The 14433-nt window shown below is 43.3% G+C and overlaps 2 protein-coding genes across 2 annotated transcripts; both read right to left on the bottom strand.

Moving 5' to 3' along the window:
* Nucleotides 1-3995: 3995 nt before the first annotated feature.
* Nucleotides 3996-8559, bottom strand: LOC131125949 (P2Y purinoceptor 3). The gene is made up of 2 exons (XM_058068028.2): nt 8100-8559; nt 3996-5723 (listed from the first exon to the last, which is right to left on the bottom strand). Exon 2 carries the CDS (start codon nt 5626-5628, stop codon nt 4309-4311), a length of 1320 nt encoding a protein of 439 aa, XP_057924011.2. The 5' UTR covers nt 5629-5723; nt 8100-8559; the 3' UTR covers nt 3996-4308.
* Nucleotides 8560-8650: 91 nt separating this feature from the next.
* LOC131125966 (schwannomin-interacting protein 1) lies at nt 8651-13616 on the bottom strand. The gene is made up of 7 exons (XM_058068065.2): nt 13290-13616; nt 12303-12562; nt 12078-12220; nt 11917-12010; nt 11166-11291; nt 10974-11091; nt 8651-10196 (listed from the first exon to the last, which is right to left on the bottom strand). Exons 2-7 carry the CDS (start codon nt 12552-12554, stop codon nt 10072-10074), a joined length of 858 nt encoding a protein of 285 aa, XP_057924048.2. The 5' UTR covers nt 12555-12562; nt 13290-13616; the 3' UTR covers nt 8651-10071.
* Between the last annotated feature and the right edge of the window lie 817 nt (nt 13617-14433).

Genomic DNA, 14433 nt, shown 5'->3' with positions numbered 1-14433 from the left:
GTGTGCGGGGCAGGTGTGCGAGTGAAAGTCTGTGGGGGCTGGGTGGCGGGCAGATAAAAATGAATTTGTGAGAGACGAGGGGGGGGGCTCTTGCCTGGGCCACAGCCCTATGCAGGCAGCCAGTGCTCAGCTTGTAAGCCTGCCAGACGGCAAGGAAGACAGCGAGGGTGAGCCGGGAAGGGGGGGGGGGGGGTACTGTTGAAATGAAGAAAGTGTGGCTGTGAGGGCAAAATGGAAGATGGGGGAAGATAAAGTGGGGTGCTGAAGCAGGAACATACAAATATGCGGTTCTTTGTACAACACACACACACACACAAACACACACAGTGGACTTTCCTCCTCTTGCTCCTGCGTTAGTTGCTCATGAGATGGGAGGTGACCGGCAGCAGAAGCAGCAGCAGCAGCAGGAGGAGGAGGGCCTACTAAGTTTGTTGAAAGTGCTGCTCTGAAACTACATGCCAAATTTACCAAAATTCACCAAGAGCCTCAGCCCACTCCTTTCTGTGCACACACTCAACCTATAAAAAAACCTTCAACATCTCACACACACGTAAGTCATAAAATACTGAAAATATGTCTCATAATTTGCTGTAATTTCAAAAAGAAGACATTTACAGTATTTTTGAAGGCCCAACATTGTATTGGCACAAAATGATTTTTAAAGAAAAAATATAAAAATTAATTTCAAGTCACAGCAGCAAAGGATAAAGTTAATGGAAACTATTAAAGACAGTTAATTATGTTATTTTTGTAGATCCTTTGAATTATAGCATTATAAAGATAAGATAGAACAATAATAATAAATGCACAATATATATAATAATATACAATATAATCATACAAATAAAAAATATACAAATAAAATAGGACATACTACTGTATGCGGGATGGGGGGTCTGTTCAGGAGGGGTTGGGGATACTGCCAATTTTAGTATCGATTTGATACCAAGTAAGTGCAGGCTTAATATTGACAGTACATATACTTATATAACTTATACTCAATTAGAGAGTGTATTGTTTGTATGTAGTGATTTTAATACTTTTAACTACTAGATGATGCCATCTACCTGTAACAAATGATATTTTTTAAAACACACTTGCTCAATAAACAGGATTATGATTTTGCCTTTAATTTGTTGAGCATGATTATAATCAACATAAAACATGGGGCAACGATTTATAAGCTATATCACCAATATATAAAAAAATATATATAAAATTATTGGAGGAGAATAAAGTCAACAGTGCAAAACAACCAAACAAAAAATATTCCAGGCTCTCCCAAAACGTTCCTGAGTGTAATGATTACTTAATTGACTTTGTAAATAATATGTATCAGACCAACCCGGCAACAAATACTGATATTTGTGAAAATAAATGATAAATATCAATCTCGTCACACTGGCATCGAGATAGTGATACTGCTTATGGTATGATTCCATTGACATTTGTATCGATGACACCTAGGGTAGTATCAGGATCAGATGGATGTGTTCCATTGTCATATTAATGGCAGTTATATCGATTACAAGCTCTGAGGAAAAAGCCATATCATATGACTGACAGTCAATAGCAGTTTTAGTTATTTTCGCTCTATTGACTATTTTGCTCAAACAATTATACGTTAAATAAGTAAATATATTTTTACCTATAGTCAAATTGTTTGTTGGTAGACTTATTTTTTGTTTTGCCTGAAACCATGTCTTGTTAATGCGCTAGCTTAAAAAAAAAAAAAGTATCGTTCCTGTATTCACTTGGTATCGGATCGATACGAAAACCAGCAGTATCGCCCACCCCTTGTGTTCACTCCTAACAGACTTGTTTGTAACACCACTTTATTGCCATTTAGGTGTAACTTTCTGTTTGCTGTGACTGAATCATAACGTCAAATCGAGTATTTTTTTTCGTTGAAAGCGGTGTGGTTGAATGAGAGGGGGGGAATAATTGTACGAGCAGCTGACTGTCAAGGCGGAGGAGTCGGTGAAAAGAAAGTGCGACACAGCCTTTGTTTGAAAGTGTTTGGGGCGTCGACTTTTACCGCACATTCGCCATTAATTCACCCATTCTGATTCTAATTCGCAAACTGTCGCCGCGACCCCCCACCTCCCCCCCACCCAACATAAAAAGCTCGCTATATAAACACTTTATGCAAATATATCGTAGAACAAAAGCGACTGATGTCGATATAAAAGTGACTTACCTTCCATGGGTGTGGGTAAATGCTCCGTAAATAGCGTGTTAATATTCCTTGAGAGTAAAAAAAAAAAGTAGTTTTTAAAAAGTTGTTAGAAGGCGGACTGTCATTCTGTGTCAGTGGAGGATTTGAAAGTGGCGCCAAGCTCCGAGGCTCCTCTGCTCCCCTCAGCCTCAAGACGACGCCAAAAAAAATAAATAGAAATTTTAAACAGCACGCAGCAATATTTATTTTACACCAAAATGTGCCCAATGAACGCCCAAACCTGAATATGTCGTCCTTTTGAAATAATATCACTCCTGTGATTTTTATTTATTTTCTGTATTGCATTATTCCACTAATCGTTCCAGGCTTTTCGAGGCCGCGGTGCATGACGGGAGAACACACAAGGCGGGTGTTTTGAATTTCCAGCCTGTGCGAGAGTATTGCCCCCTGGTGGATGTCAGTGTGTATAACACCCATTCAACAACTGCTGACGTTGAACGACTGGTGCCCATTTTATTTTTATTAATTACAGCATATTTATATAGGTTATATATCTCTGTTATTGCAGATCATTTATAGCTGTATATGAACTGTTACATTTTAAGTTTTGTGTTGTTTATTAAATATGGTCAATCAGATCAGGAAGCAAGGAGGGAAAAAAGCACAATTATAATTTTATTAATAATTTTTATTTCTTTACCTTTTTTGCTTGTTTGTCACATTTAAATGTTTCAGATCATCCAACAAATGTAAATATTAGTCAATGACACAACTGAACACATAATGCAGTTTTTAAATGACACTTTTTTATTAGGAAATCCATTAAATCAAAAACACATTATGGGAGAAAAACAATGCAAAAGTACATGTCCCTGTGTGGAAAAGTCACCCTGGGAGAAAAACAATGTAAAACTACATGTTCCTGTGTGGAAAAGTCACCCCACTGTTAAAACATAACTTAACAGTGGTTCATCACACCTGAGTTCACGTGAAAAAGGTTAAAAATACATTTCTAAAGCTTTGGGACTCCAGCAAACCACAGTGAGAGCCATTATTCACAAATGGTGAACCTATTCAGGAATGGCCAACCAATCAAAATTACCCCAGAAGCGCAGCAACCACTCATCCAAGAGGTCACAAAAGACCCCACAACGAGGGCCAAAGAACTTAAGTGTTCATGACTCCACCGTAAGAAAGACACTGGGCAAAAAAGGATTGCATGGCAGAGTTCCAGGACAAAAACACTAAATGAAGACTTTGGAGTGGACTTTGGAGTCCGGACCTGAATTGCATTGAGAAGCTGTGGCATGACCTTAAAAAGACGCTTCAGGCTGGAAAACCCTTCAATATGGCTGAATTACAACAATTCTGCAAAAAAAAAAAGTGGGCCACAATTTCTCCACAGCACCAATTAATAGGTGTAGATTTTTTTACTCCCTTAATAATAATTTGAATTTTAAAACTGCATTTTGTGTTCAGTTGTGTTATTGATGACTAATATTTACATTTGTTCGATGATCTGAAACATTTAAGTGTGACAAATGTGAAAAAATAAGAATGGTATGCAGCCTCCTGGAAAATAGTATCTTTCCTTAATGGAAAAAAGTTTGTGTTAGTGAAATAAAACCCAGCAAAAGTAAAAATACTTCTCTCAATAGTCTCTCAACCACAAAATATTATCTCAACAAGGTCAAAATGTCAAAATGCGTGTCATCAATTAACAAAGAGGTCAGTGTTATTTTTACGACAGTGAAAGATCATAAGAGTGCAAAAATGATGATTTCAAAGACAAACAAGCTGAGCTAAGGCAGTCTTTTCCAACCTTTTACTGGTCTTGTGTAAGCCTAGAGCCATTTTGTCCTACCATGAGTACTCCGCTCACTCATACATGTTGATAATTCTCCAAAAGTAGAATGTTATGTTAGAATGTTACAACTGTTATGATTTTGGTACAGCCGCTCCTACAGTTTGTCTCCCTGTGGAGTTGTAGCCAACACTTTCCATTGTATTGTCTGGCTTAACGTGAAATGCCTGAGAATATTTACTTATCTTGGAAATGAAATCCACGTAACCCCGGAAGTACCACTGGAGGTACGTAACCTTAGTTGGGGTTCATTGTGTGAAACCACTCAATCAAATATATGACTTTTGCTCTGTTTATGGATGACAAGCTGGTGTGGAATGACTCCAGGCCCCTCCTCCACATCCTCCTCCTTTCCCATCATCCTCAGGGGCAGCAGAGGCCTCCCGTGTTGTGTTGCGGTGTTGACGGTTGGGCAGCAGTGTGGTCCGCTTTTGTCTTTGGTGAGGAAGTAGAGGAGGGCGTTCAGCCAGGCGTTGAAGGACGCCAAGGGCCTGGTGATCTTGTAGCACATGGACACCATGGTCATGGTGTGGCATGGAACTCCCTTGGTCACCTTCAAGAGCAGGAAGATGGTCTTGGTGACGTGGAAGGGGAAGAAGCACAGAGCAAAGAGGAGGGTGATGGTGATGATGGTTCTGATTGATTTTCGTCTGCGGCTGGCGTACGGCGAGTTGGTGCCCAGGAAAATGGAAACGCCCTCTTGCCTTCCTGGCGACCCGGGTGTTCTGTTGTTCCCTCGTCTTCCGAAAGTGCTCCTGTCCACGCCGGCGTATCCTCTCCGAGAAGAAGGTTGAGAGTGCAGCGTCTTGAAGATGGTGAGGACCACGTGGGAGTAACACCAGGCGATGATGGAGAAGGGGACAAAGAAGCCCAGCAAGTGGAGAATGATGCCATAGGGGACGTAATCTGAGAACTCCTTGTCTATAGCATCATCCCAACAGTTCTGGTACTCCTCAAAGGAGTACTGAGTACTGCTATTAGAACTTAGCGTTAAGAAATCATCACCACTGCTCAAATTGTGGCCCGGTGGTCCTGGCGCTCTGGTCACATGACCCGTCTGAGCAAAGCGGAAGATGGGACAAGTGAGCGCAAAGACAACAATCCAAACCAGGATGCACGTGCATTTCACCGCTTTCTTGGTCTCCAGACTGATGACCTTCATCGGGTGGCAGATCCCCAGGTATCTGTGCACAGAGATGCAGGTGAGGAAGAAGATGGAGCCGTAGAGGTTGAAGTAGAAGAGGAAGCGGACCAGGCGGCACATGAAGTCCCCAAAGACCCAGCGGTCTCGCATGACGTAGCTAGCCACCAGGAAGGGCAACGAAAGGCCGTACATGAAGTCCGTGGAGGCCAGGTTGACCATGTAGATCAGTGAGGCGTTCCAGCGCTTGGTGCGGCGGAAGGAGCGGTACAGGACCACGGCGTTGAGTGAGAGGCTGAAGATGAACGTGAAGGAGTAGCAGATGGGGAGGAAGATGTACTTGTATGACTCGTCGATGCTACAGAACGGCGGCAAGGCCGCGGCGGTGGCGGGTGAGAAGGTGCTGAAGAGGTTGTGGGGTGGAACTCCGCCTCTGGGTGTCATGGTGGAGGATTTAGTGACGTTTGGCAGCTTGGAGGACCTTGCCTTCTTTCTGTCTCGTCATTATGATCCTCTGTGGACCACAGGTGCTTGTTCACCTACAAGTACAAAAGGGACACCTCACTAGGTTTGTGTAAATAAATCAAGTGCTTGAACTTTTGTTAGCAGCATCACATTTATCTCTTTAAAGACACAGTAAGAAAAATTTGTAGGATTTTTTTTTTAACTTACACTTCATGCATGATGTGTCCTTTTTTTTTTTTTTTTTTTAATACAATGGCACCATGGTTAAAAATGATTACATCTGCAAAAAACACAACTTGAAAGGTGTCCTGGCTGGTCCACCGACATGATAAGGGTATGCCCACATAAACACGGACATTGGCATTGCATTTTAATGTCTAAAAAGGCGCTTACACACATTTTTGCATTGAAAAAAAATTAAAAATTTTAAATTTAAATGTGGCGGCACGGCGGTCTAGTGGTTAGCGCACAGACCTCACAGCTAGGAGACCAGGGTTCAATTCCACCCTCGGCCAGCTCTGTGTGGAGTTTGCATGTTCTCCCCGTGCATGCGTGGGTTTTCTCCGGGTACTCCGGTTTCCTCCCACATTCCAAAAACATGCTAGGTTAATTGACCACTCCAAATTGTCCATAGGTATGAATGAGAGTGTGAATGGTTGTTTGTCTATATGTGCGCTGTGATTGGCTGGCGACCAGTCCAGGGTGTACCCCGCCTCTCGCCCAAAGACAGCTGGGATAGGCTCCAGCACCCCCGTGAGGAAAAAGTGGTAGAAAATGAATGAATGAAGTTTAAATGTTATTTTAGGCTCAGTGTGTTAGTACACTGTGTGAAAAATACAATTTCATACATGATGTTACACTGAAAAACTGGTGAATATAAAAATAAAGACAAAATTACTGCTAAATCCTACCCTGGCCTGCCAGGGGTTATTAAAAGTATGATGACTAACTTTGACTCAGACTTGACTCAGACCAATGGAATAGTTTTAGGTCAAAAGTAGCCCTCCCCATCACCGCACCTCCCCGACTCTCCTTTTCGACCGCTGACTCGGATCTTTGCACAGCGCCTTTCACCTCCTGTTGTCCACAGCGGATTCGTGTTTGCCTTCCTGTGTACGAGGGGGATGCTGCTGATTCAGTCCCTTCTCACCCCATTAACTCAGCAATAAGTAACCACACATCCCTGCCCCGGGTGTCACTCTGTACATTCATCCTCCTCACACATCAGTAATTCCAAAATAGATGCTCACTCTTACACGGCGTGCAAGGACGTACAGCGTTATTTCATGTCATGTTGTTTTAAACACAACACTCACTTGACTTGTTTGTGTTAGCCTCAGGGAGTAATAGAGGCACTTGACTATAAGTGAATTGGGCTAATGTGTAAACCATAGCATGACACATTAACACGAGCGACACAAATAAGGTGTAAAGGCCTCATGACCTGTAACATTAACATGTTGTTACAACCTGTGGCGTCATTACATGCATCCTTTGTACATCGAAGAATTGAACAATCCCCCCCCCACATGAGAGGAGTCCAGCATTAAAGACACCATCCAGGGTAGACGTGGCAACAAGAGGCAACACTTAGTGTTTGATTGAATCACTCGTAACTAGTGGTTAGCACGCAGACCTCACAGCTAGGAGACCAGGGTTCAATTCCACCCTGTTCTCGGCATGTTCTCCCGTGCCTGCGTGGGTTTTCTCCGGGTACTCCGGTTTCCTCCCACATTCCAAAAACATGCTAGGTTAATTGGCCACTCCAAATTGTCCATAGGTATGAATGTGAGTGTGAATGGTTGTTTGTCTATATGTGCCCTGTGATTGGCTGGCGACCAGTCCAGGGTGTACCCCGCCCCGCCTCTCGCCCCAAGACAGCTGGGATGGGCTCCAGCAACCCCCGTGAGGAAAAAGTGGTAGAAAATGAATGAATGAATCACTTGTGGAAATTAGGCATAACTGACTTTCGGATTAAATTTCAGGATGAACCGAAAATGCAGCATAACCTTTGACCTTCTCTAAATTTTGGAATACATATCCAACATTTGAATGATTCAGCACTTTTTTGACAAGAACCAATAGAGATCCTCATTCAATTAGAATTCTTCCTCACGCTGTTCACATTTTGACATCATGAGATGACGTCTAACAGAATGTCCGCAGATGGATGTGGACACTGAACTTAGAGTCATCAGCAGGACAGCTGACAAAGACAGCTTTAGCCGGCATTCTGTACGCCTTTCAAAAAAAGTCATTCTGAAATTTCACCACAAAGCCAAATGTTCTTAACTTTTGAGTAAAGTATATAGAAAAACTAGTAGTTACGAGTTCATTAGAGGAATAATGCATATCTATGATTTCATTTGAACAAACTGGTTGGATATTGAATATGCCCCCCCGGGGTGCAGGGGGCTCATAAATACCTGTATCTCTGCAAAGACGCTTACCTTTGCCGGCGGTTACTTGGCCTCCATATGGCTGCGCTCCTGGCATGTTCCCCCATCAGAATAAACACGAGAAGCGAGAGGAAAATCATCCACGCCTTCACGTCATTGAGCTGAAAAACGTCCTGGGAAGTCACAAGTTGGAAAGACACGACCTTGACAGTTTGACCACTTCTGCCTTCACCTTTTTCTGGTGCTCTTTGCAGCGTGTTGCTATGGCGACACAGCCCCTCCCTCTCTGGGCCTCATCGTGTCATCCCCTCTTCACCTGTGTGTGTGTGTGTGAGTGTGTGTGTGTGAACACAGGTCTGCCTCTTAACTTGTTTTGCAGCCAGGAACACACACAAAAGGAATGTTCATACACAATTTACACCAAAATAATATAAAGTTTGTATTGGGAAATGTCATTAATTTAGGTAAAAAGATATACACTAACACATATACTTGGCTGCATAGTGGACGAGTGGACAGAATGTTGGCCTCAATCAAGAGGATTGAAGATTCAAAACTAAGTGCATATATGAAAAGAATGTGCGAGTCATAGAGTCTCAATATGAGGGGAACGCTGCTGTATTTTAAGGACTTACTGCAAAAAGACCAGGCAAAGTTCTTATATGACAGGAATACTGCTATTGTTAAGGATCAGTAAAAACACAACCCCACAACTTTTCTGACAAGAGCATGCTGCTGTTTTAACGACAAAATGCAAAATCTCGCAGGACACCAACAACTGTGGTTACAGACCCTTACGCTATAAGTGAATTCCTGCAAAGTAGGATTCAATATTACTAAATACATTATTTGTAGTCGGGCCACACGGTGGACGAGTGGTTAGCATGTTGGCAGGGCACATATAGACAAAAAACATTCACACTCACATTCATACCTATGGACAATTTGGAGTCATCAATTAACCTAATGTGCATGTTTTGGGAGGAAACCGGATTACCCGGAGAAAACCCATGCATGCACGGGGAGAACATACAAACTCTACACAGAGATTTGAACCCAGATCTTAGCATGTCAGCCTATCTCTATTGGATTATCCCAAAGATATGCATGTTAGGTTAATTGGAGAAATGTAAATTGTCCATAAGTATGAATGCAAGTGTGCATGATTGTTTGTCTATATGTGTGCCCTGTCAGCTGGGATAGGCTTCAGCTCACTCGTGACCCTAATAAGGATAAGCACCATAAAAAAATAATTAACATGCAGTTAAAAGAAAATGTCAATATTCATCATGTGACTTGTCAACAACCAGGACCAATAAGAAGACTATACATAACGCAGGTTGTTTTTCTTCAAAGTGGTTGTCACTTTTATGTATGAATTAAAAATGGTCGTACATTTTCATTCGGCACGAATAAAAGAAGTGACATTCATGGCTGTCACTACTCACGTCCTCAGCGTGTACACACACACACACACACACACACACAAAAGTCATCAACAATATGCAGACATGTTGTTGTTGACAGGCTATACATTCAATGATAGCGATAAACGGTGATGATGTCAATGACCATTAGTAGCTATATTTTGCCAAATTGCTATCATTAGCTTATATCAAACATAACTAGTGCACATGCGTGCGTTAGGTCAGTCTACTCAAAGTGGGTATAATGCTTGCAAAACGTTTGAAGGTTGGAGCCCTCAAGCAGTTGTGGGGCATTTTATGTTATAAAACTGTTACAACAGCTTCCCTTTTATATGTAAAAACATTTAAAAATGACATAAAATCACGTTCCATTTGTAATAATTCCCTTACTTCCTGCTGATGATGTGTCTGTACCAACATGAAAAAGACAAAAAGTCCTCCTCGGCACAACTAGTGTTTTTGTATCGTCACTGGAAAAAAAAAAGCTGTGCAAAAAAAAAGGCGCCACCACGTGTGTCAAAGGGGGGACCACAGTTAGCTCCCACCGGGGTGTTTGCCCAAAGCAGCACACTCACAATGTTGTCAAGGTGTCACCCTCAGCTGGGGCTACTTAGCAGCGTTCCGAGGGAGGTTAGATCCTGTACCTCCAGCAACATGGCGTCCTGCTCCGTCCTCAGCTGGTCCCGGATCTGGAGGCGGCTCACCAGCTCGGTGCTTAAGTCTGAGGAAAGTTTCCATTAGAGAACACAGAAAGATGCCCCCCCCCCCATTAAGGACATATCAAGAGCCCGTCGGATCTACTCTGACCCGACACACCCCCAAGCATGGACTGTTTTCTCGCCTGGCATCGGGGAGAAGGCTGTGCAGCATCCGTTGGAGAACAACCAGGTTTAGAGAGAGCTATTTCCCCGTGACCATCAGACTGCTCAATGCCAAATAAGTCCCTCTACCTGCCCACACGCACAACCAAAACTTTAAATTATTGTAATTTATTCTAAATTATTTGTACAAATTACTGTTTACGCTGTACATTGTTGTTCATATTTGATGTAATCTATTTATCTATCTAGTGGTTAGCACGCAGACCTCACAGCTAGGAGACCAGGGTTCAATTCCACTCTCAGCCATCTCTGTGTGGAGTTTGCATGTTCTCCCCGTGCATGTGTGGGTTTTCTCCGGGTACTCCGGTTTCCTCCCACATTCCAAAAACATGCTAGGTTAATTGGCGACAGGTATGAACATGAGTGTGCATGGTTGTTTGTCTATATGTGCCCTGTGATTGGCTGGCGACCAGTCCAGGGTGTACCCCGCCTCACGCTCGAAGACAGCTGGGATAGGTTTCAGCACCCCCCGTGAGGAAAAGTGGTAGAAAATGAATGAATGAATGAATGAATTACACGGGAGCCAGGCAACGACATTTCGTTGGCAATTTCACTGCTGTGTTGTTGTGCAATGACAATAAATAAAGTCAGTCTATGTGGTGCTTATGTGTGTGTACCTTGTATAGTTTGCCTGAGGGAGGAACACATAGCATTGAGCTCCTTCATGGTGAAATTCTGCAAATCACTGCGCTCCAAGTGTCTCCGTTGGACGATGGGATCGCTGGCGGCTGCCGTCTAAAAGGAAAGGGAGGAGCTTGTAAACGGTGGGTGGTGTCAAAAGTAGAGGACATGTATCCGTCTTTCCTCACCAGTGGCTTGTGGTCTGCTCGCAGTCTGTCTCGCAACTTCCTCCAAGTGTTCCGGAAGCCTCTGGATTTGGTTTTCTCCGGCTTGGCAGCAGGCTGAGGGTTCTTGTGAACGGGAATGGTTCCTCTCTTTTCCAGCAGGGGGCGACATTCAGTAGAAGAGACAAGAAGTTTGCACTGATCCAGGCTCACCACAAATCAAATCAACTTTATTTGTATTGCATTTGTATAAGAAATGCAACACAAAGTGCTTTACAGAATTAAAACAATTTCCACAATTAAAAGGAAACAACAAAAAAACAAAAGAAAGCCCCTACTTCCCACCTTCCATACTAGACCCACCCACGCAATCACACACAATAGGGAGACATGGCATGGCACTGAGGAACAAGGAAACGCCACCTTTGGGGCCATCCACACTGGGAGGAGCCGCATGCCGTGCCATCGGAGGACCAGCACCCGGGCCCCCCCGACTCCGACAGACGGGCGGACCCCCACATTAAAAGGGAGGAACCCCCAGCCGGCCGGGTCGAAGGGACCCAAGGATGGCACCCCCTCAGCAGACCCGACACAGCCCTCAGTGTGGAGGACCCCCCTGAGGAAACACATATATGGGTGACATATATAGTTGACCTAAATTTGAGACACAAAAAGGTAAAAAGTCCTAACTACATGAACGTTAGCAGAAGCGGGCAAGAAGGCATTTCGGTTGTGTCAACAACCACTTATGCACCCATGTTGCGTTCTTGTCTACCTTCTTGCTGACGTCATCCTCCTTCTCCTCGTCTTCTTCCTCACTTTGACTGTCATTGATGAAGCACAGCTGCAGGTTCATCTGCGTCTGCAACCTGGAGGACACCAACATGACTCTAAAGTCCATCTCATAACAACGCTATGAGATATGCGTGTCGGTACCGTGAGCTGAGGGCCGTCATGTGACTGTTGCAGGCTTCATCATCGTCGTCGTCGTTGTTGTCATCATCCCAGCTTTCTCTTCGCCTCCCTCGCTCTCCTGTCCAGCTGACGGGTGCTCGGCCTCGCTCCAAAGAACCTCGACTCTGACAAACACGGTCAAGATAAGAAGGATAGTAATCAGGATCAAGCTAACATCAACTCCACTACTTGCTTGACAGCACTCACCTTTGCCATCTTCTCTTTCTTCTCCTCTTCCTGCTTCTCCAGCTCAGCGATGCGCAGGCTGAGCGCCTCCCAGTGCATGATGGGAAGGCCCAGGTTGTCCTCGCCGTAGCCTTCCTGCCAGACCAGCGCCGCGCCCTCTGAATCCTCATCGTCATTGTCGGCGGCCTCGTCGTCGCTCCTCATGCCGTCATCTGCCTCGTTGCTCTCCTTCTCCTCGCCCTGCTGCCTTTGTCGCTCCTTCTCGCCCTCCATCGCTCAATCTAGACGGGAGGAACAAGCAGCAAAGTGTTATGACTGCCTAATGGGGCAAGACATTTGCATGACTGTGAAAAGTCAAACATTGGAATAGGTTTTTCAAGGGGAATTAGGCACCAAATAAAAATGAGATCCATCCATCCATTTTCTCTGCCCTTATCTTCACTAGGGTGGCAGGGAATTGGTGAGATCATGAACGATTTTTTTGCACTGAAATGTCATCTTATATTGTTACTGCGGCCAAAATTTACTAAAAACAAACCAAAAAAACAGACAGAAAATGGAAAACAATCAGATTCAGAATTCAGAGTTCCACTTTTGAACACTTTTTGAGCTCATACGTGCATTCACACTTAAGTATGCAGTGCAACGCCATTACCCGGATGTTCCACTCAAAACGCCTCAAATGGTGAGTGTGCAACGGTGGACACTTACCACCCTCAATCGTCGCCATTTTGGCTAAAGGAGCGAATTAGAAGTACAAGTGGATAAATATTGCGTTCGTCATTTCCTGTAAGTGCGCAACGACAGTGATGAATTTGCACCACACTGTCAAAATTCGCGCCCTGAGGAACTAAATACACAGTGGATACAGCATGTATTGCAATATGTAGAAGTGAGGGTGTTTTTTTCCAGTCACTTTTTGACGTCTTTTGTTGTTAAAAGAAAGTTTACAACAACCAAACACAGTCGAAGAACAGAATTGTAGCGAGATATTAAGAGTTGACTTACCACTTTCCGTGTGATACTTTAGTATTCCTAGCTACTTTTGCCACATAGTTCAGCTCCTCATCATATTCCTCCTCCTTCTTCTTCTTCACTCACATCTGAGACTTCTAACTTTTACCCACTAAGGAGTGTCGCCGTCGCCCAAAAATGTGCTCATTCCTTGGGAGTCAGTCTGCTTTAAAGGCGGAGTTGTTGGGTGTTGGGGTGGTTTGGCTTGGAATTCCTCACTCTTCGTGCAAACAATTCCCACAAAGGATTCAACAATCTTCAGGAATTCGCGCAAAGAAACAAACAGGCAAGACGCAGACTTAAGAATAGGCCCGTTTCCGGTAATGTTTTCAAAATAAAAGCCACAGTATCCGTGTCACTTTATACCATGTAAATCGGTGGTTTTGTTTCTTCTTGAATCCAGTTTTGTGGGCATCGATTGAATAACTTAAAGTGATCGACGCCATCTTGATTATTGTACAACTCTGACTTGAGTCGTTGTCCTGTTTTCCGTTGAGTAATCAATGAGAAACCACATTTGAGCAACATTTTTGCTATTTTCATGAATGGACACATATAGACACACATAGACATATAAATACCACTGTCCGGCATGTGTGTTTGCATGCTAACGTCAACATGCTAATATTAGCATAGTAGCAATTTTAGCCTTTAGCTTTAGACACTTGGCAGTATCAGTCTTGAATTCCAGATGTTAGCATTGCTAGCATGCTAAACATTGGCATAGTAACAATTTTTTTTGCCATTTTAATAAGTAGACACTATTGTGCTAGGTGTTGTTAATAGTGCCTGCTAATAGTATAGTAGATTTTTTGTGATTAATATGAACATGAACTTAAGCAGACATATAGCATTCTCATACTAAATGTTAGCATGCTAATGTTAGCATGCTAACACTTAGCATGGCACTTATACAAACACTTAGCGCTATTATGCTAGGTGTTAGCATTTAACCTTCACATTGTTTGCATAATTTAAGTCATTCAAACCATAGTATATTTTCATGGTCAAGGAATCAAAATAAATGTAGGATTAATATTTATGGTCTTTTAATCACAACATGGGAACTATAGTGCTTGGCGGAGGTCTACGCTCTCAGAGTGCTTTTCTAGTTTATTTATGAAATTCCTGAAAAGTG

The sequence above is a fragment of the Doryrhamphus excisus genome, linkage group LG2 (genome assembly GCF_037039965.1).
Source record: "Doryrhamphus excisus strain RoL-2023G ecotype Guam linkage group LG2, RoL_Dexc_Guam_v1.1, whole genome shotgun sequence".
NCBI lineage: Eukaryota > Metazoa > Chordata > Actinopteri > Syngnathiformes > Syngnathidae > Doryrhamphus > Doryrhamphus excisus.
Note: the sequence above shows the minus strand (reverse complement) of the source record. Positions and strands in the feature narration are given on the sequence as shown.

What these genes read in the sequence shown, in the direction of transcription:
- LOC131125966 (XM_058068065.2), bottom strand. Translation starts at nt 12,554, where the DNA reads ATGGAGGGCGAGAAGGAGCGACAAAGGCAGCAGGGCGAGGAGAAGGAG. An exon ending in ATGACGGCCCTCAGCTCACG is followed by an intron (nt 12,011 to 12,077) that starts GTACCGACACGC and finishes GGTGTCCTCCAG; the next exon opens with GTTGCAGACGCAGATGAACC. An exon ending in AGGATGACGTCAGCAAGAAG is followed by an intron (nt 11,292 to 11,916) that starts GTAGACAAGAAC and finishes CTGCTGGAAAAG; the next exon opens with AGAGGAACCATTCCCGTTCA.
- LOC131125949 (XM_058068028.2), bottom strand. Translation starts at nt 5,628, where the DNA reads ATGACACCCAGAGGCGGAGTTCCACCCCACAACCTCTTCAGCACCTTC.